Below are 26825 nucleotides of genomic sequence, written 5' to 3'. Positions count from 1 at the left end.
ATCTGGGTGGAATTAAAAATTCAAGCAAGGTAATGTTTCGAGAAATTTTTTTGGGAATTCTAAGTTTATTTTTCAGTTGAACCAACTAATCACAAGAAACCAGTTTGATTATGGAAACATATTCTTCCACCTCGCAGAAATAAGGAAACATTCCTTAACGAAACTGTAGCCTCAACAGGCCTGCTGAAAAGCTCAAGACCCGAATCATGCGAGGCGTCATCTTAGGGAGCCACTTACCCCCGACTTACAATAAATCAAACGAGAAAGCAATAAAACCCGATATATTTCATATAATACATACCTTCGGAACGCCTATCGAAAGGAAACTCACCCGACGGTGACCGGAAAACTCCCCGCAAAAGAACGGCACCGGCCGAAAGTTGTGTCCCGAGTGTCGTGAAACGAAGGAATTCCACCCACCACCGCATTCATCGAACAATTTGGAACGGGGCGAAAGGAAAGGGACCCAATATCCACTACTTATTGAGTTATGTGGCGACCGGTCAAGTGTCACCCAATATGAATCATTTATTTCAATTACCGGGGTTTTCTTCACCAGGCAGTCAGCAGTCGAGTCGAACTTTTCTTTCATTGGACTGACGCCGGTTCGTGAGAGTGGGGAAAATTGAGATGAAGTTTCGAAAGTTTCGTCCTGCTTCCGGTTCCGGTCTGTTTCGTTCGGTCAATTCGGTGAGATGCAGCGAAAGGGTTGAAAAGAAATGTTATTGATACTGTGCCGGAATGCAAACACCAGTCGCTTTTTCTCTCTCGCTTGAACTTTGTTTTCGGACGTAAACTTTGCTACTTTCTGGAGGGTGTTGTTGGAAGAGTTTTGCCGGCGTGCGAGCGGAATTGATTTAGTGAAATATTGGTGCTGAAGGTATATTTGTAAGCGCAAGAAACTAGTTCTGTATAATAGAACGAGATTTGTTTTTTTTTTTTAATAATTGTTACAATTCTCTTGTGAAATCTTTTCAGGAAAACAGTATAAAGTATTGTCCGAAAATCCAGTAGCTGCATGTATAAATACCCGAAAAATCTGACCTCCATCGCCAACAGATATCAATATTCCTGCAGTGGAATTCTAGAATCACTGAATTCCAGATTGCTCCGGCGTTTGCTACTTGAACACTTCGGAAGCCACCTCAAAATCAGTAAATCAAACGTAACACAATAGAACCATTCACTGCGGGAAATTCCACATCACGCACGTAAACTAATTTTCCTTTCTCCTCAATTGAGCCGTAAATCGTCCGCAGTGAAAGGAGAACATACAATAATTCACTTTCCCGAAGATTATATCAACCCATAACACTTCAATAATTCATTTAAGCCTATCAAAATTCGATTAGAGCCAGCATTCAATTCGCTCTGTCGATTTCGATCAGACCGGAGCTCCGGTGCTGAAGGGATACCCTTTTTTTCCTTCTATAGAACCCAATCGGAATCGTTTCAATCCAAAAATTTTGTTCTACTACATCACACAAGTATAATATGTACTACCAGCTGCGATCATCTCAATCTTTCGCCACGACGGGGAACGGGGAAAAATATACCTTCTGGATACCGGTTCGAGTCAAAAACATTCTCAGGCGCTACTTCTAAAGTGTGAAAGCTCATTGAAATTCATCTCACAGCGATCAGTAAAAGTATTTCCGTTTTTCCTTCAAGCTGCGCTTCTCTCACTCTCTCACACACACGCTACGCACGCGATTTTTTTTCCTCGAATTCATTCACTTCAGGATCTATGCTGACAACAGAGAAAGGTTGGAGTAATACAGCATGCAAAGGATAGAAATTCGATTTTAGGTAACAACATGCTATGGGCAGTTTATGTTGCGGAAAAACAGCAGATAATACTATTCACTGTAGAAATGAAAGCTCAATTAAGTTTATGCGGTAATGATATACTTCTTACTCTAAATTATATAATAGGGGTATCCACGGCATGTTTTTCTGCTTACGCAAAATTTGCAACTAATTATCATCGGTGAATAAAGATAAAATCAGCTGAACGATTTGACCGACGCCAGAAGTTCGGGTCTTAATATTAGCTTACAACGACAGAATCGTGATAAAATCACCTCATCACGCCAAAATCGAATGCCTGCTAAAAGGTTCCAATTTTGGAAGGGCGGTTTGCTAAATTTCCAATTTCAAATCCTCACGGACTTGGTATCAAAATAAATTGAAATGATTAGAGATCAGCGCAGAGCTGGCCTCACCCTACCCGCTGTTGAAGAGGGCACGTTGTTAGCAAATTTCGAATGAAAGAAGATAATTTCACGAGACGTAATTAATGCTTGCGAGTTCGAGAGCACAAGGAATGAAAACAAAAGGAACTCGAAAGGGTCGATGCGCAGCGGTCAACCAACCAACGATAAAGACAATGAAACGCGTTTGTGGCTTGTATGTGAGATTGAAAGAATATGATTGTTCAACCCTTAACCTTTCGTGAATTGGGAATTCGAATATTTTTTTTTTAATTTAGGCGTAATTTGTTCCTAATCATTCCAATAATAAATAAATTATTGGAATGCTGTAGAACAAAAATACACCTAAATTTGGCATTAATTTTTTTTTTTTTCGATGTAGAGTTTTGACTTATTTTAATAGGGTTGTATGCAGTGAAAAATGTAACGACAATGTGACCTATTCAAATGCTTATAATTTTGGTATCACTGATCAGCTTATTCATATATCAAAATTTTGATCGAAAAATGAACTTTATTCGCTTCCTCTAACTCACACTCCGAAGCCTGCTGCTTTACTTCACGCGCTTCCTTGTTACTTTAAACAGCAATAGCAAAGAATATCAAGAAATTCTCATTTTCTTTTCGTCAAAAAAAATTATTTAAAAAGCAATAACATTCTTCTCCAGTCTAGCAACATTACACACTGTCATAAATTTCGCACATCACGACTATCTAATACTGTCCGCTACACTCTCACGAAAACTTTTTACTTGTTCCTTCCATAACCATAAAGCCATAACGAAAAATTCACCCTTTTGCAACAAATTTGTTACTTAAAAAGACCTAAGATTCTTCTCCTGTCAAGAAAGTGTCGCATATACTCTCCCCACACCAAGAGCCTTACCCCTGGCCTCCGGCTGCTGAGTCACTACAAATAGCGAATGACGGCAGCCGCGCAGAGGTCGAGGATGCGATAAGGGTGACGAACGGTGAACTCATTGAGATCGCAAACTTTCTGAAGGTAAGCAATGCACCGGGGCCAGACGGAATCACGAACCTGGCCGTTAAGACGGCCAGAAAGGTAGGTAGACGACTGCCTCTTCCTGGATAAGTGGAAGTGACAGAGACTGGTATTACTGCCGAAGGCCGGGTAACTATCTGGTGACCCACGGCATATAGAACAATCTTTCTACTAGACACAGCGGACAATGTGCTCGAGAGGGTGATCCTCAACAGAGTTGTGAGATTCACCGAGAGTGAAACCGGTCTGTCAAAAAACCAGGCTTTCGCAAAAGTAAGTCCACGATGGATGCTATTTTCTCTGTCACTAAGACGGCAGAGGTAAAACTCCAACGTAAGAGAAGGAGCATTCGCTATTGCGCAATTGTCACGCTAGACGTGAAAAACGCGTTCAATAGCGCCAGCTAGGACTCTATAGTCGGCGCGCTTCGGAGTCTCTGAGGGCCGGTACCACTGTACAAGATTCGGGAAAGCCACTTTCAGAATCGAGTGCTGGTCTACAACACACATGGAGGTCAAATATGCGACCCGATCACCGCAGGGGTACCGTAAGATTCCATCCTGGGTCGAATCTTGCGGTACTCCTGCGGTAATCGGGCATCGGACACTGGGGAATGCCATGTATGACGGTAAGCCAAAGCTTAAGCTCCCACCGGGAGCAGTGGCTGTGGGCTTTGCGGACGATTTAACTCAAGAAGTCTACGGCGAGTCAGTCAGCGAGGTCAAGTTGAATGCCGCGCTATCCATACGCGTAGTTGAGGATTGGATGCACTCCAGGAAACTGGAGTTAGCGCATCATAAGACAGAGGTCATCGTAGTGGACAACCGTAAACCGGAACAAAACGCGGCGGTTAGTGCCGGTGGATGCGATCCTTGATGCTTTTGAAAGTAATGGTCCACGACAAGCTCACGATGGGGAGCCGCGTCGACTATGCCTGCACGAAAGCTTCTATGACTATAGCGGCATTATCTCGCATGATGTTAAATAGCTCGGCGGTATTTAGCAGTAGGTGGCTAGCGTGATAACGTCCATACTCAAGTATGCCGGACCCGTGTGGTCGAAAGCGTTGGGTACTTTCAGTTACCGCGGTAAACTGGAAAGCACCTACAGGCTCATGTGCCTGAGGGTTGCATGCGCGTATCGAACCGTGTCATACGAAGTAATATGCGTCCTGTCTGGAATGCTGCCTATCAGCATCATTGTCAAAGAGAATGTAGAGTGCTTCGACCAACGTGACATGAGAAGTATACGAGCTACCAGAAGGACAACTTCGATGGCCAGGTGGCAGCCGGAATGGTCCAATTCTACCAAAGGTAGATGGACGCAACGACTCATCCCGAAGACATTCGGATGGATCGAGAGTCGCCATGGGGAAGTTAACAGGCCATGACTGCTTCGGGCAGTACCTGCACAAGTTTGGGCACGCGAAATCACCTACGTGTTCATAATGTATGGGCGCGGAAGGAACCGCTGAGCATGTGTTATTTGTTTGTCTATGTTTCGCTCAGGTTAGGCTGGCCGGATACTACTTCGGAAAACATAGTGGAAAAGATGTACGAAGACTAGAATATCTGAAGAGCAGTCATGGCGACTGCTTTCCAGATTGTTCTTACGCTGCAAGGCACCCATCGACGGAACAGCCATCGAAATGCCAGTGAAGGCTAACCCTGCCTTTACGAAGTCAGCAAAGTCATTATTTAACAAGGGGGTGCACTGAGCACACTCGCCCTTCTCCCTGAATCAATGCCTAATGGCGGTCTCAGGGAGATTCGGATTTGAGAAAAATAGAGACGCGTAGATTACCTGGAGGACTTGGGATACAAGCTGTACAGGAAACGCAAGGTTCTCAGGGCAACCGAGGCTACAACGAAGAAAAGGCTGTACAGAGACAAACTGATGCTTTTGCGGCATGATAATCAGGAGTTCGTGTTTTCTGATGTGATACTTCTTGTCTTGCAACAACCGCACAATGTCGAAAACGACCAATTGTGAGCGCCGACATTGGCCATTATCTCCCCATCCCTTATACTAGGCAGTCTGAGAAGTACCTGAAAATTCTGAGAGATGGCATTAGTATTCACAGATGTGAATAATTTTTGTCGAGCTTGATCCTTCAAATGACGCCTGTCAATTTATGTTTACGCATTCATCAAGTTGCAGCACTGAGTAGTGACAAATATCCGTTTATTTTTTAATATGAAAAAATCTGAGTTTTGAGTTTTGATCAAACTCTACTACGCAAGAAAACGATATCCGAGACCAAGGCCAAGCTATATAAGTATTACTCGGACTCTGCATCGTCGATTGGAACGATTCATAAGTGGTTTACCGAGTTTCGTAGTGGCTGTACGAGGCCGTACGAGCAGAGAATTCATGATATGATGTTGACTGATCCCAAAGTGCAATTGAGAGAGGCAGCTAATGCTGTGGGCATGTCATTGAAACGCGCGGACAATATTGTGCCTTCAGTTTTTGGCATGAAGAAGCCCTGCACACGATGGGTGCCACGTTTGCTCACAGTGGATCAAAAACAAATTCGTGGGACGACTTCCCACCAGAATTTGGCATTTTTTTCGCGTAACCCGACCGAGTTTGTGCAATGATTCATAACCTGGAAGAAACCTGGATCCATTACTACACTCCTGAGTCAACGCAACAGGTAAAACAGTGGGTTTTTACCGGGCCTAACTGCTCTGAAGCGCCCAAAAGCGCAACAATGGGCCTGAAACGTTATTGCCTTCGTATTTTGAGATGCACATTCGTGGACTATCTTGAAAAATGTAGAACCATAACCGGAGCATACTTCATCATATTTGGACCGATTGAAAATCGAAACCGCCAAAAAACGACCGCATTTGAAGAAGAAAAAACCGCTTTATCATCACGACAATGCGCCTGTTCATTCATACTTAGTTTTTTTACAAGCAAAACTGCATGAAATCGGCTTCGAATTGGTTCGAGCGACTATTATTTGTTTCCTAACCTGGAAAGATGGCTCACCAGTATGCGTTTTTACTTAAATGAGGAGCACATAGCTGCAACTAAGGCGTATTTTGGAGACCACCCGATCGGATACTTTTCGAACGGTATCAAAAAGTTAGAAAATCATCGGACTCGCTGTATCGACCTAAAAGGAGAGGATTCAGGATTCAAAGACGAAATCTCTTTGGGCTGTAAACAACCACTGCCAAGAAACATTCATCTGCGTTTAAATAATGCACCACAACTGCACAGCAGATGTTCCGATGTCTCGCTCTCCATATTACAAAAGCGACAGATATCATTCTGAACCCGGCCAATGTTCTTTAAATGATATCTACTCGGACAGGGCCCCGTTACTAGGCCGACGTATGTACAAAGGGCTCTTTTGTTGAGCTCTAGGAGCTTTTTTGAATAATTCTCGTTTGGTGTTATAAATCTTTTAGATTGGGATCACTTTTTGACATCCAACCAATTGGTTATCACCTTTTGTTTCTCCCAGCGTTTAAGCTCCATTTTCACTGCATAGTTTGATATACCGCAGAAAGGTACTGGGCCGATAAACTGTAAGTTAGATCCTTGTTTTGCAAGTTCGTCTGCCCTTTCATTCCCACCAATGCCACAATGTCCTGGAACCCAATACAAATTTACTGAGTTTGTTTGACATAGCTGTCGCAATGTGAGAATACATTCTCAGACAATCTTGGATGTACATTTATAAGCATCAAGTGCTTTCAGCGCTGCTTGACAGACAGAGAAAATACAAATATTTGCATGTTTGTATTTTCTAGTCAGACACACATTCGCACGTTCAAGGATTGCAAAAATCTCTGTTGGCCAGTGTCCCATTGCCACTGAAACATTAATTTCAGGGCCGAAGATTCCTACACCAGTTTTTGTACCTATTTTTGAGCCATCTGTGAAAAATATCATTGAACCGGGACGGACATCGGGAACTCCGACTTCCCAGTCTGTACGCGTCGCAAACCTTGTAGGGAACATCATGATTGTCCTGAGGTGCCATCCACTCTCCATTCATACTCATCACTGGCCCTCTTTTAAAAAAAAGTTCAGTATAGTCAGGTGACCCACAAGATCACCTGTCAAGATAGTTTTTGTTCTTTTGAGCCTCAGGCACTCTTTTCTAGTTGCACGTATTCGCACAATGGCAGCAGATGAAGAATTGCATCAAGAGCTTTTCATTGCTTCTGTTATAGCAATGCACGCAAGTCGTTGAACTTTATCTAGCTTTGATCTAGCGGTGGACTCTTTGGTTTTTGGCCACCACACTAACGCAGCGTTGGTCAGTTTTGGACGTATAATAGATGTGAATATCCACATTACCATTTTCGGTCTCGAGCCCCACTTTCTCCCAACGGTTTTGGAGCACAACCATAATGCACTGACCGCCTTGTTGATTGCATAGTCAAGATGTGCATTCCAGTTTAGCTAGGCATCAAGGATAACTCCTAAGTATTTAACCTGTGAATGGAATTTCTACTCCTCCAAGCTTGAGAGTTTTTGGATCGAATTTCCTCTTTTTAGTAATAGGTACGATTACAGTTTTTGTCGGATTAATGCTGAGACCCTCCTTTATACACCAAGACTGGGTATACTTCAGAGCCTCCTGCATTCTTTCCGAAACTATGTTGTCAAACTTTCCTCTTACCAAGATGACTATGTCATCTGCAAAGCCCACAACTTCGAAACCTTTTGCTGCTAAGCTTTTGAGAAGCTCGTCCACCACCAAAGACCACATAAGTGACGAAAGAACACCTCCTTGCGAGCATTATTTCGTTGCCCTTACCGTAATAGACGAACCTCTCAACTCAGAAGTGATTTCTCTTTTTGCAAGCATGGTATGAATCCAGTTAGCTTGAAGCTTGAAGCTTGAGGCTCCCGCACTTCGAGGCCTCTATAGGAAGCATAATTTCATGTTTCAACAAGACGGTGCACCGGCCCACACAGCGAATATCGTCCAAGTGTGGTGTCGGGAGAATTCGTCTGATTTTCGCTATAAGTCTTTGTAGCCTCTCAGCTCCCCGGCCTTTAATCTTCTGGACTTTTATGTATGGTTGTATATGCTGGCCAGGCAGAGCGAACTTAAAGTGAGCACTATGGAAAAAATTTAGAAGCTCATTGCCAAAATCTGGGCCGAGATGATGATGGATTGAGAAGACAATAATACAAGGTATGAATAAGCTGACATCGAGAGGCTGCTTTTCACCAGAACTGTGGCTCCGCATGCTGCGCTTGAACCGGCTTCATAGTGCCGAGTAAGATGCAGCAACGCCAGTTTGGATAGCAGCTGATCAGTGTGATGATATGCATGTTGAGAACTGAGAGCCGATTTTCCAACTATAGCATAAAATAATACCGGCTAACGATGGGTGAGCTTTACAGCCTCCCGGGGTATGGTGGTCAGGAGCGCTTTCTTCTAGTTGGACATTTACAAAATCACTGGGAAATCAGCAGACTTACCGCATTCTAACAGACGGTAAATTCGTCTCTCACGTCATCAAGCGTTCAAAACTCTCAACGATGTGCAACACGCGTCGAAAACACCCGCCGCGATCAAACATCGAACAACTACGGGACGTCGAGGTTGCGTAGGAGAATGCGCAGCACACGAAGGAGTAGCTTGGCGCAGCTACTCTTGAAGATGGCTGGAGGGACCTTCGATCTACCATAGGTGGTGCTGTCGAAAGAAGGAATCAATGCTATGACGAGCATCTTAACGACGATATAACAGAAGATGACGACGAAGTGGCAGTATATCTTGGTGAACGTGCAGAAGACGACGGAGCTCCAGCCCCATACCTCAAGAGGATTCCAGCTGGCTGAAAAACAATGAAGCAAATCGGTTTTGCGGAGTTCGGGTTCTGGATACTCTCTCGAGAAGTAGGTTACAGCAAGGTCTATTGTGATTACTGTAAAAGATGTGACACGTAGGATAGGAGACGAGACGAGGGGCACGATATTCAGGAGGTCCGTTCACTTTTGAGAAGATGACGAAAACATGCATCAGACTGAAAGGCCATTAACGCTTCGAACACTGAATAAATGAGAATAAATGGTTCCCGAGAAGAGTATCAACCTCAGTATCAACCCACGAGTTTAGATTAACAATTCGGGAGGCTACGGTAGGTTGGGTAAATCATGAGGATGGCAGACTACAGGCCGATGGAAATGGTTTTGTGGGAGACAACCTGCGGAGTCTCTGCAGACAACATGCCCAGCAGGCTGCAGCCATGGACAAAGTTGAGTGGAGGCGACTTCTTCGAACAGCAAGGGACACTTTGCTATGAAATTGATTGGTAAGGTAAGTTACCAAAAAAAATCACTGTTGATGGCTGACGACTGTACCTATGCGAATATCAGAGATTTGAGACTTGTTCGAACAAGTTCTGTGTGAGAAAAATAGTAGAATATAAAAAAACCATTCCAGTCTTTTGAAAAAAAAAACCTAGTAGTTGAAGTTTATCAAATAAAATAAAATTTAGGATGTTTTTTCAACTTAAATTGCTCTACTCTGCTTGTTATTTATAAAATAATTATTAGATATTTTCATTACGAATTTGTTCCAAGAATATTCGGTTATAAAAAAATTGGATATACATAAATGTGGGTGATTTTCACATATTTCACCAATTGGCCAATATAGGAGCCCCGAGTGACGAAAATAGAAATACTATGTTCGAATGAATTCTGAAGCTCGAATCTTGCCGTTCTATAGACGCAACAAATCGTTATACAATTAGAATTTCGTCCTTCAAAGAGCCCTCTGTAATCCACTGATAATACAAAGAATATTGATGAATGCTTAGAGACGAATGACCGGCACTGTTAAAATTCCTCAAAAACAAAAAAAATGTTATCACATCCATGAAGGTTTGTAATTAGACATCCCTTCCAATAATTTTTTCTAAAGCCTATTGATCATGTACAATCTAATTTGGGGATTTTTTGAAGGATTCAACAGTGCTACATGAACTACTATCCTGCTATTTTAGTGATATTAGATATCTAATATAATAATAAGAGAGTATTATGTAGGTACATAACTAAGTTCTTGCTGTTTTATTTTAAATAAAAACGCAACTTTATTTTGTAAAACCATGCAAATGCTTGAAATTGGTTTGGTGGGTAACTCCTAATACCGAAGCAAGCTGTTCCTGCCTTTTGCATTGAACCTTATCGTGCAATCTTTCTAACTCAGTGCCTTCGAAAGTTTTTGGTCTTACTTCCCGCAGGCAGTCGTCAAAGCGACGGAACCAATCACAGCACTTTGTTCACTTAGAGTAGCATTTTTTAAAACTTTTTTTTAACTCTCGGTGCGCTTTAGCCGCGGTTTTCTTTGAATGAAATGGAAACAGTATCACCTTTCGCAAATGACGATTATTTGGAAATCGCTAAATTGTAAACGTGGTTTGTTTGCCATATATTTCAGCATTTACCAGCAGCGCCATCTATTGATAAACAGCCATCTATTGATAAACAGTTGCACACCCAATAAATGGTTGTCTTCGATGAACATTTTTAAAGCTAATTTGATCCTACATCTAATTATATATAGCATCCATTAGATCGAGCCAGTAAAACCATTTCAACACATTTGATTGAGCGGTTTCATTAATCGAAAATTTGACTGGTTTTGATTAGTTTGTACAAGGTTTCATGTTCAATTTTTCTCGCTCGTTAGCCTTATTATTTTCTTATTTTGAGATTATTTTTTCTAAAACGCTGCAGTCAGTTTTATTGCAGCATTTCATACGTTTTTTGAAATTCATGCAGTTTCCATCTGTTTTGCAGGCGTTTTTTTTCAGCAGCCGAAGTGGCTCCTATATAGCTGCAATAAAGGTCGATTTGTTTCGATTCATGTTTTTTTCACAGATTTCTTTGTGATTAACAGTATTTTTTATTCGTAAGATAGCTAGACAATCGAAATTTTCGTTTCCATCATTGAAATTGTTGATATTGATCAAAATTCAGGAGTTTGAGGCCTGTTTTCTTCGACTGATTAAAATAGACGTCACAGCTTAAACCGTTTCCTATTCTATATAGATTTATGAGCCAACGCCATTTTGTATGCGGAATCCGAAATTAATATATACATTTTCACGCGAATTTCTAAATTTCCGCGGATTTTTTAACTTGAAAAAAAGTGCACCATTGTATGTATGGTTGCACGGTCTTGAAAAATCCAGCTCACGGTATCCAATTTATTTAAAGAATGACTATGGACGGCCCAGAGTTATTTTTTTAAGATTGTTGTTATTTTTTATCCTCCTTCTCTTCAGCCCTAATACTGCGCTCGCTTTAGTTTCTGGTATTATTATTGCTTACGTTCACCGTTTTGGGACGAATCACATAAACAAGCGCCCAATTTAGAGTTAAACAGATAACGATTCAACACCCGTCAGAAAGGAACGCTGCCGAAAAACGGTCGATAAGAATCCGAACGAGGGGAAAATAATTCGAATGGGAGTGTGCAGTCTGATGATAGCACTGATTAAAAGTCACGACTAAGAAAACAAGGGTTAAGCAGACTGGGAGTACCGGCTTTGAAGCGTTTTCGAATTTGCGAAAATGAAAGATTGCTTATAACATACAAAGAAGCCTGTAATCATATGGGTTTGTAGAAGAATGCTTAATTAAACCATTCTCGGAATTTCTGAATCCCAGTGATAGTCAAAGTTTCTTGCTATCTGCCACACCTGGCATTTTCAATAAGGCTAATTGGCTCACGCAGGTGGTAATACATTTGATTAATTTGTTTTCAACGCGATTATGCAAATGACTTTCACACACATTTTCACCGAAGCACAGCCCAGATGCCGCAAATGATTGATTTATTCGTTGAGTCATGAATGTAATTGCCGGTGTGGGAGGGTCCCAACATTCGCACCACCCTGCGGCACCTTCACTCTCGTTGGTAAAAGATGATTTCACCCATTTTCGCCTCGCAGCACTTGTGGATTTAAACTCGTTTCAACAGCCCATTCGGATTGCAGCCATAGATTTCCAAGCAAAATATTGTGAGAAAAATATAGGGCACATCATCTGACGACAACTGTGCATAACTGCAACAACAAGACAATGAAACCATAATTTGCATACATAATTGTCTTGTGGGACTCATGCTCATTTACATATGAAGAGAAATGCACCGGCAGACAGTCATATGGATTCGGTCGAAGAAACCTTACGCGAGAGCTGAAACGCGACGTTGTTTTGGTCACACCAGCGCTAATTAAGGCAAGAATCCTCTGCGCCAGTCAGCCAGCGCATCCCCTGAAGCGCACAAACTGTCTTCTGGCCGAATCAGTGTGAATCTGTATTCCTGCGGGAGACCCATAAATCACCTTTCACGGCAGCTATAAACGATCGATTAAACAGAACAATAAGACGCAATGGGACCAGTGGCAAAATAACAACATGAAATGTTTTGCCACCAATCTGGTCGGATTAGGTAGAAGGTTATGAAATGTAGGAAAAACTGACCCACAGTGTGGTGCTAGGTGAGAAACGATCAAAGCTGAGTGATAAGAAAAGCCGCATTGAATATGAAACTCCCAATTAGATGAAATTTATGCGAGATTCGTTTCGATGAAACCACAACAATCGTGACGTAACATCAGAGGTATGGCCAAACAATAAAAACAATTGAAAAAACTTGAAGGCCAGAGAATTCCCCTTTCACCTAAGTGCTAAACTTACCCAAATCGAGCGTCTCTACGTGGAGAAACACTTCCAGGAAGATGAGCACTAGCACGAATTTGTTCCACCAGGTGACGGCGTTGACAAGCACTTCCGGCGACCGAATGACTGCCATTTTCTTCGTCAAAACCTGTGTCCTGTGTGTTGAGCTCACTCGGCGACAACAACCTAATTTGCACTTACTGATCCAACACTTCCGACAGTGGTCCAATTCGTGACCACGGTGACCTCGTGTGTGTTGTGCTGCTGGTTGCGCTCGAGGCGGTCGGCGGTTTGTCGTCGTCAATATGATTTTCTGTTCGGTATTAAACGCTGTGCGGTTCACCGTCGTTTGGCATGTTTCTTCCTTCGGCTAGCCACGGTCTGCAAACGGAGAAAACAGAGAGAGAAAAGTGGAAAATTTAATTTGTGCCATATGTTCGGGGAGTCATGAAAAGCAAACGGTTCACGCGAATCAGATTTCATGCCGCTCATTGTGGGTCCGAGGAGCCTGACTGGGATCTAAATTTAGCAGTAAACCATCAGCCGTTTAGCATGACACAATTTACAGTCCCGACCGTGCAATTAATATTAATTGAGAACAGACTTTTAAGCGAAATGGAGTGTACACTGTGAACGATTTTAGGGAAACTTTTTAGAGTTAAAACTGCATTCCCTTTTTTCAGCACGGGATGCCGATGTAAATTTTCATTTTGGGCACTTTGAAACAAAGAAATCGGATCGCTTGTAAAGTTCAAGGTTTTTATTTTTTATAGGAGGTAAATCCGGTGCAAATTATTGCAACTTTAAATCGACGGGACACTGGTATAAGCCTTACATATCGTAGAAAGGTCTTGGCAGCCGCCTTGCCGTTTCTTCGAATTTAATTACATCGAATAAGCGATATCGTAAATTTTAATTAAATTCATCTTTACGATACTGCCGGTGCGTTCGTCTTTCCCAAAACCGAAAGGCAGAGTGTGGCTTCTTCCAGCCGGGATCATCGTACACCAGTTGGGTTTTACGCGAACCCACTCACACACACACGTACACTAGCAATCCGGTGCAAGGCAATGCACACAATTCGCTTGCAAGATCCGCCCGTTCACGCCATTTGTCGTCAATCGGTGCGAAGACGAACTTTCCCCATCCCAGTGGACCAGGTCGAAAGGTGCCACCAGAGATGCTAGCGGCGGCGCGTTTACTGATTGCGACCACCGCCAGACCGTGTTGGTTTGGAACGCTGTTTACATCAGTACGTCTATCTGTAGATTCTAATATTAAGTAAATATATTTCGCATTGAATCATTGGAACTAAAGAAAATTTTAGTAACCGCCCATTTCGTTAAAAAAAATCTTTATTTTTTATTAAATTCTCAACATGTTTACATAATACAATGATTACAAATTAATTAAAGTAAATGTTTTTTTTTTTAACGATTGAAAGGCAAAAGTAGTGGAAAGGTTTTAACCGTAAGTAAAAATTTTACAATGTAAACATGAATTATCAATTAAAATGAGAACAGTCAAACTAGGTACGGTTTTTAAATTTTTTTCATTCTGATGTGGTGAAATGTCACTATAAATCGAAAAGCCAGATTGATACCACACTATAATTTGTCAATATTTGAAATTTGATTGAGGCATGGTATAGCAATTGCTTTTATGTCAGGCATTCGGACCACAGGCCTAGTTTGCTGCATCCTGCCGCGATTCATCCCCTCAACTATTTCAGTACATGTGTACACCTTGAATAGTTCAAAGGATCAGCGGTCTATACAGCGCTAGTTTTGTGCGAGTTTGCAGGCTATGGAACTTCAACTGGTTACATAGTCTGTAAAAACACAATCAATATTGCGAAACCATAGACTTAACAATGCCCTGGCATGAACTTAAACACTTTTTTAGCTTAAGACGCAATCGCATCGCTCAATGAATGAAAAATAATTTGTAAGTAAACATTGTCTATTGTCTACTTCTGATTGATGAAATAAAAAGAAAAATAAACAGAAAGTTTTATTTTCAGCTGGAACTCGTCGTTTGACTTCGCGGCTCACGGCGTTGTCACATGCCCCGAGAGTACTAGCAAAACTTTGGTGCTACATTCCGATTCGGAACTCGACCTTCTGTTTAGTATAAACATCCTTTGTGACCAACTGTTTACTGTGCAGGAAAATTGCGGGGCTAGCGCTGCGCTCCTACTGACACTAATAGTCTCTCTTGAACCGAAGCTCGAACCTACGACGACTAGCTTGTTAGGCCAGTATTTACACATTACCCTACAACATCGAGACCAGCTAGGAGTGTACTATGGTATATAAATTCCTCAACTACTTGGAAGAATTTCCCATCTATCCACCTCCACATCAATACCACAAGCATTTCCCCGTTAGGGGCCATCCACATACCATGTGGACAGCTTTGGGGGGGATGGGGTTGGCTAATGTCCACGGTCCATACAATTTTTTTAGAATTTATATGGACAGTTGTCCACGGAGGGGGGGGGGGGGTCAAAATCGTTAAAAATCTGTCCACGTGGCATGTGGATGGCCCCTTATTTGTTTTGATAGTTGAGTTGATGATAAATCCCAATCTCGCCGTTTCTCTCCTAAAAGACCTGAAGGTCTCTGGCATAACTCATCTTTGACGTGGTCGGGCTTACCAAACCCTTAATCCTCAACACGCAAATACGATCATCTGCCACCGGATCACTCTATACTTAAGGTTACCCAACACAACGAAAATATGGTCTTTTGCACGGAACTCCCTTTCTGCAGAATTGGGTCTCCGAGCCTCCTCGATTGCTACGATCTCCACTTCCAGTCGCTTAAAACCCAGAGTGAACGTAATAACCCGTGCTGGCAAACAGGGTGCAGGAACGCTTGGAGTAGGCCTAGTTTTCATTGGTTTCTCTTTGCTCATGTCCGTGTTCTTTGCTGTAGTCTTTGTCTTGTGCGTTATTCGCAGTTTTTGTTCGCGTTGTTCCGGAGTCTGCGTAAAGAAATTTTAGAATCTACGTAAGAAAAAAACACCGCGTCGATTCCGGATTCCGCGTACTACAACTGAGTAAATAGCGACCTTTGTGCATCACCAAACCGTTAGAGCAACGTAAATTTTAAAAACCACAGCAGCAGGAACTATATTTAAGTCGATCAGCATCGTTTCATGCCGGGGGGTTAAAAGAACCTGTATCTCACATATGGGAGCTGGATCTCAAATCGATGCTGTGTCTATTGAGACCACTTTTGACACAGTAGATCATCGAATACTCTTGCATAAGCTAACTAAGCTTGGTTTGTCTGAGAGACTGACATCAAGGCTGAGCTCGTATCTTTCATGCCGCACTTTGCGTATCAAGCTGTATTCCACAGTTCCAGGTGCAATTAGCAACATTTCCGGAGTCCCTCTAGACAGTAACCTGAGTCCTTTGCTGTTTGCCCTGTACTTCAATGACATTTCCATTCTATTTGCGTATTAATATGGTATATACCGATGATCTAAATATCTACCTTGTTGTGGAATCTGTCCAGGACTGCCAATGACTGCAAGCACTGTTGGATACCTATGACGACTGGTGTAATAGAAACAAGCTAACAATAAGAATCGCTGAATGTGTGATTATAAAATTTCATCGTTGTTTTGTGCCCATTTCCTTTAATTACCAGATGAATGGATCTGTCCTTAAGCTTGTAGATCACAAACTGATGTTGAATCAACTTTATCAAGCTTCGAAACAACTTGGTTCATCACAAAAAAACGCACTTGATTTTACAGATCCATACTGCTTGAAAGCATTAGACTAAGCATGAGTTTGAGCAATCCTAGAAAATCCCTGCACTATCTGGAAACCTAATGACCTGTGCTGAAACACAGAAAGACTGGATCTGGGTACACAGGAGAATCCTCGGAAGATTCAAGAAGGAACCTTTGTAACCAAGCTTTTCAACTTTTGCAACTTCTCTGTGACGGTTCTCTTTAGTTTAGTTTAGCCTGCACAAATAGACTTAAATTATTGAGAACTGAAGCAGAGGTTCCAAAGCCTCTGGAGAGAAGGATGGTTGAAATAGCTTTTAACCATAGCAGTTACGTTGAAACTAATAGTTAAACCCCTAAGCTAAAGTCTATGGTGGAGGGGGGGAGGGTACCTGGCGTTTTGCTACAGTACTCTAGCCTCCACGTTAGGCTACCGTAACACACAGAGGAGCCCTTTCTTTTTTGGCAAACTGGATTCTAATAGAAACAATCAACAAATTTCAAACCCGGGCCCTGGCAACATTACTCTACTAGAACAAATGGAGCTAACAAGCAAGAATAAGGAGATGGGACTGGAGGATGACTTCAACCTCGACAGCGAATCGCTGGACAGAGGGCCTTCGGTCTAATCGCAACGGCGCCGTCTATATAAATTGGTAGGCCTGGGCCACTCACGTGAAAAAGCCACAGGCTTATTTCGTCAACCAGTCGACTAGGCTGACTGCTCAGGTCAGGTCGCAAACATACGACAACGGTTTACTAAGACGGTTTCGCTAATCACAAGCGTCAAGATGTCAGGGGTATCCTATAGAAAAACGCTAGAGGCCACAAGCCTACCGATCACCTCGCTCGACTATTCAGCTTCCTACTTACCCCTGAACAGTTAAAACTGTCCGCGATGTCATTCTGGACTGTATTGTGGGCCAGGAATCACCCGCAGGCCGTCCAGAAAACGTCGACAACGACACAGTTAGATAACTGAAGCCCACGGCGTTTTCTACAAACTGTGGGAGGAAGCACACCTTCGTGTCTTGCACACGACGACGCCCTAAAATCCATAAGATACTTCCAGGACAGTGTGGACACCTTAAATGAGTAAAATCTCCCGATACACCAAAACCAGATGATGGTGAGTATGCCATTTCAACGTTTCTGGGAAGATCGTAGAACTGATGGTGCACGGCACAGAGCTTCCTACTTACAAGTACGGCAAAGCATGGATGTGTCAGGTTGGCAAAAAAGTTTTCTAAGACGCGAAAAACTCTGGTGTGATGTCAGGAATGTACGTTCGGAGACTCTCTCAGAGAGTGTAGCGCTATCACCTGCATGATGCAATCCAGCTACAGCGAAGAAGGTTCTGTTGAAAATCGTAAGAGTAGTAAGCGTGAGCCAGTCGTAGCCCTCAGAGTCGTATTCCGCCGCCTAAACGTGAGAGCCGCACTTCTGTCGCCTGCCGTCTGCTGTAACGGGAGTCCGCCAATCGGAACTCAACCAGAACCGATAAAAGACGTCACAACCACATAAAAGGAGTAGTCTACGCTTATAGTGTCGTGCCGGAGGTTAACCAAAGATCAGCTAGCCAGTAGAGATGGTCGGGTTTGGCTTTTTTCAAACCCGTACCCGAAATTTTTTCGGTTGAACTCGAACCTGACCCGAACCCGATTTTTTTTTATCAAACCCGAACCCGAAACGAACCCGAAAATTTTATTTTTGTGAAACCCGAACCCGACCCGAACCCGAGATTTTTTTTTTATTCTCGCTTATTTTCCGTCGGTCTAGCTCCGCCACTGTTGTGGCCAATTACCGACGCCCAGGGAGGCGACTCCACATCCAGGACCCTAACTCACGACCCGTTTATTAACGAACCGGCGCCAACGGCTTTACTTCCTCATGCGATGGAAGGCGTGATCCCAGAGATTTTTCGCCTCAGAAAATCTCCCGGTGTCGGCTAGGATTGAATCTAGACCAGTTGGGTTGGTTGTGAGTGGATCACGCCACCTTACAACCATCGACACCTATGTCGGCGGTGGGATTCGAACCCAGGCGTCGAGCGTGGTTGGTGGAGATGTTACCAACCACACTAGGCCCCCGCTCTCCAATTTTTTTTTGGGGGGTAGATTTTTTTTAACCAATTTTAGACTGCCCTAAAGCTTCGAGCCTCGAATGGTATTGAAATGTTAGTGATTTTTACAGTTGCATGAAATTAGACATAATTATCTTACAAAAATGCTTATTTGATAAAGTCGGGTCTCGGGTTTTCAGACCTAAACCCGACCTTTTTAAACCCGAACCCGACCCGTACCCGAAACCTTCAAAAAATTTCAAACCCGAACCCGACCCGAACCCGACACTTTCAAAAATTTACAAACCCGAACCCGACCTTAACCCGTCGGGTACGGGTCGGGTTCGAGTTTCGGGTTTGTAAACCCGAAACCCGACCATCCCTACTAGCCAGCTATGATCCAAGAATCATGGGTCCACGCTAAGTTCATCTATTTCAACAAACAGTCAAATCCTAGCACTGCTATTCCGTTGAACAGAAATAATAAATTTGTTCCCATTACAGAATAAATCCAACGGGATTTGGTTGCCATTGCGGTGTAAGTCCCTTACGACTCACGGCATCCAAGTTACCTCCACTTCCTTTTCGGGGGATGTGGACGACATACCACCATCCGAAGTCCCATCGCTTGTGCAGTAGCGCCTCCATTGCGGAAAGAGCCAAAAATAGACTTGTCTCTGATGACCCTGATTTATCAGACCATAGACAAAGACATCAGATTTGGAATCCAGAAGAAAACCAACTGGATCTCTTTTAAGAGGCATGTGGTCCAATCGAGAAAATATTGTCACAAAAATATTCGAACTCCAGTTGATCTGGACATCGCAGCAAGTGACTGTAGGTACAAGATCAGGGAAGCGCTAACTTCATACTGTCCGTTTTGTTACGTCCCTCAACGAAACTGACAGTCTGTCGAGATGTGCCCTGGTGGAACGAAAAACTCAGCAACCTGTTCAACAGGGCAAAGAACATGTTCAACTGAGAAGTCTATAGAGCATCCCTCACAGAATTTAGAGTGTCTCATCAAATTGCATCACAGGAAAAACACTATGGAAAATTACCTATTGGGTATTTTGTTTTGAAAATTTGGGTAGAAGTAGTTCGGAGTGTATTGTTGACTGTATTTCATCGCTCCAGTTTTTCGAAAATTGGAAAATATGTCGGTACCCGAAGAGCAACGTCGCGAATTGAATTTGGGCAAGCACCTGGAAAAACAACAACTTTCATCGGGACATCGGGAAACAACTCGGAATCGTACAGTGAACGGAAAGTCTTGTGATTAAAAGTTACTACGAAGCTCTGATTATTATCGAACAAATGCGATCAAAAGGGATATTATTTTAGTGATCAGAATCACAAGCGTGTTGTGAAAGCGTTTACGCTGAATCGTAATGCTTTGGTCAGGCAAGTGGCCAAAAAGTTGAATCTGTTCAGATCTACCGTTCGAAGAGCTAAGGACCAGGAGGTGCTGTATACGTACAAAGTGCAGAAGGCTCCAAATCGTGACGAACGGAAAAATATGGTGGGAAAGTTACGGGTCCAGAAACTAACTTATGTCAAAGCGGGCTTCCGGTAGCTTCCTGGCATACTCTTCTTCACTGCCCAGCACAAGTATGATATTTGATTGAAAGTCAGGAAGCAGAAACTTTCAAAGTTTGCTAAAAAATACCTGATTTCGCAAGCGATCTGCTCATGTGGCAAAAGGAGAGCGCCGTTCAGGACTACCGGGACTATCAACGAGGAGATCTACCTCAAGGAGTGACTACAGAAGCCTTTGATTCCTTTGTTGAAGCAACACGAGGGACCTACGATCTTCTGGCCACTATTCAAACTATGTCCTGGAGTGATACGAAGCCAACGGAGTCATCTAAGGACTTGAATCCCCCAATGCACAACTAAGGGCTATTATCCCAAGGAGGTTATATCGGAAAGGGGGTTTTTCTCGACTTTACAGTCATTTAGCGATCAAAACGGTTTTATTTTTTCAATGCCCAACGTTTCAATGCTTTATTGCATCTTATATCTGAGGGAGACATGAATAAAAAGCGGGTTTGCGTACAGTTATGACAATCAAATCGAATGAATGAAATATGTCAACAGCATATTTTATTGGCTGAAAGTTTGAAAAGGATCGGTCAATTATGTAAGTTTCTACAGCGTTTTCCGTAATGCAATTTGATTGGGGGCATCTTTACCACCTAATAATGGTATTTTCGGAATCAGCAAGATGACCAGAGTTCGACTATTAACTTTAGACGTCATTTTAAAGATTTTTGATTTTGAACAACCAAGAATAACCAAGTACCACATAATATAGGTAATGAGTGACAACTAAAAATTTTGATTTTTTGAGGCTCTCTTATTCCACAACTGAAATGCTCAGAGAGCAACGAGAGCATGCATATGGTATCTCTCTCTCTCTCCTCTTTATGCCAGTATTTTTTGTGTTTAATTCTGTTGGAAATGGGGTCGAAACAAAGAGCATTCCGTAAGCGCATTCTACAGTTCGCTATGAGCTTTACTTTGTTGGCTAACGGACCGCTCACCGGTCTAGGGCCGAACGAATTAGAGATGTCCAGCTTCTTCTGTCTTGGGCAGCCGTTCTCCAGTCTCTTCGTACACCAGCAGATCGTGCATCTTCTTCTACCGCGCACAGTCGACGGCCTCTTCCTGATTCTCTACTGAAGATAGTTTTAGCGGCTCTCTCGTCAGGCGTTCTGGCTACATGTCCAGCCCACTGAAGCCTGCCCCGCTTACCTTCACTATATCAGCATGTTTGTATACCTGGTACAACTACCGCCAAGTATCGATCGCAGAACTTAAAGCTCAAAAACTCCGAGCACTCGTCGATCAGCTTCCTTCAGCGTCCATGCTTCATGTCCGTAAAGGGCCACCGGGAGTATCAGTGTCCTACACAGCGCTAGTTTTGTGCGAGGTTGCAAACTACGGGACCTTAGCTGGTTACGTAGTCCGTAGAAGGCCTTGTTCGCACCTGCAACTCATCGTTTCTCTACACGGCTCATATCGTTGTCACATGCACAACAATTTTGACAAAAAGTGCACGGTGAACCATATTGGAAGCGAAAATCTTCCGGTTTTGCCTGTGTATAATTTCCTGCAAACCTCAACAACAGTCCACCAGGAAAGTAGTAGAAGACCGGCCGGAATAGTGAATAGAGAGACATATTTCCTTTTTGTGAAAATCTTGGTTCAAGCCTACTGGTTTGGCTATCAATCAAAAAGTATACCAGAACGAAAGTTTGAGCAAAATTTTGATTCCATTTCTTCAAAAGCACCATACCGATGAAAAGTAGGTATGTTTTTTTGCCAGATAAAACATCATCACATGACGTTAAAAAAAACACAAACGTTCCTGAACACCTCGACTCAATTTGTACCTCAAATACGCAACCCAACGGATCTACCTCAGTGTTGTCCAATCGAAGATTTCTTTGGTATTTTAAGTTCCTTTGGTGCAAAAATGACTAGAGATCAACGAATTGCAAACAGTTCATTGGTAGAATCGAGAGATGCTTTTGAAAGCTCGACGTGAAGGCCGTACAACGCTCTTGTTCCGGCATCATGAGAAAGCCGGTAATGAACCTGTCTCAAATGGTTAAAAAAATCCGTTCAGAATGAATGTATCTTTATGAGAAATAAATCAGTTTTTCTTTACGTTCATCCACCTTTTTTTGACAACAGTAGAAAAAAATTCCAAATTTTTAGTTGTCACCCGCTACTTCCGGAATTAAGATTATGCTCACAGAACTGAAAATGACCCCAGACATCAATTTTAAATCTATGGTTGTATATACCAGTTCCCGGGAAACATCATAAAATGATTACATATCACTTATTATGGATATTTCCGGAGCTAGGATGATATAAACCTCAGTTACTATTTGAAATCATTAGGACTGCCACAGTTCGGAGAATCTATCATTATTTTAGTGTTAGACAGAGTTAAAAGAAAATCGAGTTTTTTTAAACCTATTTCAACACATACATTGACAGGCTGTCGTAAGTCTACGTTAACCTTGCGGTCGTATTTTATACATAACCCCTTAAATTTTTTTATGTTATTTGTACTTTGAAGTACATTCAAGATCTTCAGTTTTTATCACTCAACATATGTTTTTATTACCATGGTTTCTAGACAGATTCTTTTTTGATGACATTCCAATATGTAATTCAAGTGTAAAACGATGCCAGTAATTTTTAGCAACCGATTCAAAGTTACCCCACGAGCAGGTGGTTCGCAAAGGCGTACATACTCCCAAAGAGCGAAGTTCAAACAGCAGAACGTGCTACGGCATCCGGCAGGCAGGATCGGGTTGGTTCGCTACGGTCGGTCTTGCTGTATTCATCAGGCTTGAAATCGGCGAGGCCTTTTCACAGTTGATAAGACGCGCAGATTCGCAGCAATTCGGAATGTGAACACAAATCGTTCGTAGGCGGATTTCAGTCATATTTTCGACTTAAAAGTACTCGGTTTATTTGGAGCACACCCTGATGAAAGGCGCTGAAGGCGTTGGCTGAAAGGCATCCGCCGGGAAGCAATCCCAAGGCTGCAGAATGAAAGCAAATCTTTTGATGGGTGGCAATGAAGGAATGCACGAATGGAAGCCAGATTTCAATCAGCAAACAGTAAATGCTTCAGATTCCTTAAAGCCTCGCATAGCGATTGGTGTTGTGTGATAAAAGTTTATGCAATATGCGATAGAAGAGACATGGGTCCTCGTCTTTAGCTAAGTACTGTTTACCATTCAGTGAGGGTATCGAATAAAAAATCACCTCATAAGTCTCAACAAGCGAGAGGCAAATGGAACGTGAAAGTTTCACTAATTTGCTAGATTTATATGTAGCTGCCACTGCACGGCTGGTGACAAATTAGCATGAGCTATTGGTCCATGCTCCCGGGGGCATCGACTGTGTCGGCACTGCAAGCTTGCTCGAGCTGGCAAAATTTAATAAACATTCCGCCAGTGAGCAAATGGTACCAATTTCAACCTGAATTGAAACGCAAATCACGTAGCGATATTGATTTCGTCGCCGACATTTTCGCTCGCTACTTGGTTCGGTTGGAATATCAGCGTATCTCCAGGATTCGAGAACGCAAATCAGAAAGCACAACGATGAGCGCGAAAAATAATCGCAATGTGCGTGAAAATAGGCGTTGCTTAGTATGAGAGGTAAAAAAAAACTCAGTACCTGGAAATAATTTAGGAGACGACAATAATAATTACGCTGATCATCGTGATCATGATTGAGATAGCAAACGATAGCGGCGAGGAACTCTCGGTGGATGATGAATCACGTGAATTAAGCTCGTAATTTTTGGATCTCAGATCCATTAGACTTTATCCCAGGCAATCGAGGAAGGGGAACGCCAGCCACGTAAATTGACTACGGCGAATGAATGCGAAATAGGCGTTGGGCTGGCTTACCGCGGTGCGATATCAAAATCCTAGCGATGCTTTGTCGATTCAATGAAGGCAAATTGAAATCCGACGCGTTTTGTGCCGGATAGGCGAATGAAATAAAATTATTTCCGGTGGGTGGTTTTTTTTATAATAATATATTTTTGAAGGCGTGCCTGCGGGGGTCTAGGAGAGCGATATTATTGAATTTCGATTTCCTATGATTTATTTATGAGGCGGATAAGTAAAATACTTTATCGCCTCGAGTGTTTGCCTCTTCAAATGTGCACTCGTGTAATGATACCTGTCATCATCCATCATCGTACACTGGGTGAAGGTCAGAGCAGTAGTACTAATGTGAGGACGCTTGATCGCACCGATTACTCTCCCACTCGATTAACGCTGCTATGCTATGTGGTGTACCGTCACTGAATAAGCGAGCCGTTACTAATTGGCTCCGACTTCTATCCTATACACTAAAGTACCAAATGATGTCTGTACACCGTACACCAAATGAATCTGCAAGCTAGTGAATAATTCGAGCCGAGATGCAAGCATCCTGTTCACAGAAGGGTTCGCAGAGAAGTTTCGTCAGCTGGAATCCCTACATGAATAGAACGGGTTCAGTCCGTTCAGTTTGATATAATAGATTATTCTCAGAGCCACTTGTTTGCCAGCATAATATCAACCCCTACCCACTGGAAAAGAGAACTCACTCTTATGATTGATGTAGCTAATAAAAACACTAATTAATTACCAAAAGCATTCATCACACACCAGCCGTAAAAGAATCAAGAAGCTTGTTTAATCAGCAGCATCCAAGCAGGTTCAATTTTTTACTTATTTCCTTCCCATGATAGAAACGAGTAGCACAACTTTTTCCTAAAGTACCAATTGGGCGTACGCTAATTCCACTATAAATTAGTAGGGAATTAAACTTTTGCTCAATTGCTAGCATCGCTGTTTCTTTAAGCGGCAAATCTGTAAAAAATGGCAATGGACTATAGCACTATAGCTTTGCCGAGCTTTAAAAGCTGTTACTGTTTAGAGCTTTTTTTGCTGTCATTAGAGATTTGCTCGAAAACACTCATCTGCTAACGCACTCAGTAGAATTGTAACATCCAACTAGGATTAATCATTCCAATCGCCAAATCTACGCGTTAAATAAATGCTGATTAAGGTTACGATAATACGTTTTCTACCACAACAAGATAAATCTTACCCAGGTCAAAGGCAGCGAAGGCTTCCGGACCGTCAGACCGACGATGCGTCACCAACTCTTTCAGCGGCTTTTACCAAACTGTACAGTGATAAATCACATGACCTTTATTCCTGGTCAGTCACCGACAGGCGAAGCAAAAACAATGCAATTAGTATTCAGTCCTTCGACAACATCCATCCTGACCCAGGCATCATCATAAATATAATGTACTACTAGACAAAAGCATACACAGGACATAACCCCCAGTGGGAGTAGGAAGAAAGAATAAAATAATAATAAAAAAACTGTTCACAACTGAACATAAACTCAAACACGTTCCCGCAATTTCAGTCATTAGTATTAATGATTCGGTAAACAGACGGCAAAAGGAGCTCACGTCTCTTTCTCGCTGTACCGACCGAGCAGCAACGGCCTATCCATCCTTCCGCTTCGCGTCACCGCGTTTGATTCTTCCCCAACATCCGGACGAACCGCAGCCAGATGTGTTATACTATCGACTTAGTTCTACCGTTCCTTTCTTGCGACACAACTTCACCGTCGTCGTTCGCATCGACCGTTATCCCACGCACGAAGCTCAATTACTCATCCTCACGCAGCGAATTTCGACTTCCTTACCGTTGTGCCGCGCGGCGCGGTCGTCGGCTGATGTTTATTTAAATTCCACGCGCCAAAAAAGCCGACTTGCAAACGCAGCAGCATTTTGGCATAATACGGTCTTTATGTACCTGGTACGAATATACGCTACATGGAATAATTGTGACGAGTGCGATGGGGTTGAGCGGAGAATATTGGCGACCAATCGGTTGGATAGAAATGTCAATAGTATTGTAATGGTTGGAAAGTTTGCGTTGGGCTCTCTTCTTGATAATGTGAGGCTGAGATAGTCTATGGTATTCGTTTTAATATAATGTCTCACTAGGAAAGTTCATTCACCTGGACCCGTAACTTCGAATAATAGGTTTACCCAGCCAAAGAAGTCTCAAAAGCAATTATATAAAGTCTTGTTTATGCAGAGAAACCGGAATTTGAATAGTATAGATCCTTCACTAAAAAAACTGCGCACTCCATCCAAGTGTTTCATCAATTTGATATGAAAATGTCTATGCATTGTTATTTTAAGAATGTGGTGGGCACCGCTAATCGAAAGTTTAGCGACGCTAATCGCTAAGCCGCTAACCGGAAAATTTAGCTCGATAATTGCTGAACGCTAAACGCTAAACCCACATTGGCGGAACTTTCGCTATTCGCTAATCGCTAACTTTTTAATATGTAAATAGTCATATCGCTATATTTATTGCTCGTGTTTTGTAAGATCTGGACCACTTTGATCTTTTTTGGTTAAACAAACGAAAACAATTACTTTCTAAAGCTAAGAATTTACAATAAGAGGTTCGGTATTCATATTTGATTTTGTGAAAACAAGAATAACAATAGTTATTTAGCTTGCATTGAAAATAGATACTCTTAGGAATGT

The 26825-nt window shown here is 42.5% G+C and overlaps 1 protein-coding gene across 4 annotated transcripts in view; it reads right to left on the bottom strand.

The window, feature by feature from the left end:
- LOC129731596 (discoidin domain-containing receptor 2) overlaps positions 1 to 26825 on the bottom strand; it is a 682978-nt gene that overhangs the window by 369804 nt on the left and 286349 nt on the right. For all 4 annotated transcript variants that reach the window (XR_008729043.1, XM_055691707.1, XM_055691706.1 and 1 more), the window contains one exon: positions 12916 to 13278. Coding sequence is in view for 3 of the 4 variants with exons in the window: in XM_055691707.1 (XP_055547682.1) it covers positions 12916 to 13030 (115 nt within the window). In the remaining variant the exon portion in view is untranslated. The remainder of the gene's footprint in view (positions 1 to 12915; positions 13279 to 26825) is intronic.

The sequence above is a fragment of the Wyeomyia smithii genome, chromosome 3, assembly GCF_029784165.1.
Source record: "Wyeomyia smithii strain HCP4-BCI-WySm-NY-G18 chromosome 3, ASM2978416v1, whole genome shotgun sequence".
NCBI lineage: Eukaryota > Metazoa > Arthropoda > Insecta > Diptera > Culicidae > Wyeomyia > Wyeomyia smithii.
This window is presented reverse-complemented; position numbering and strand designations above follow the sequence as displayed.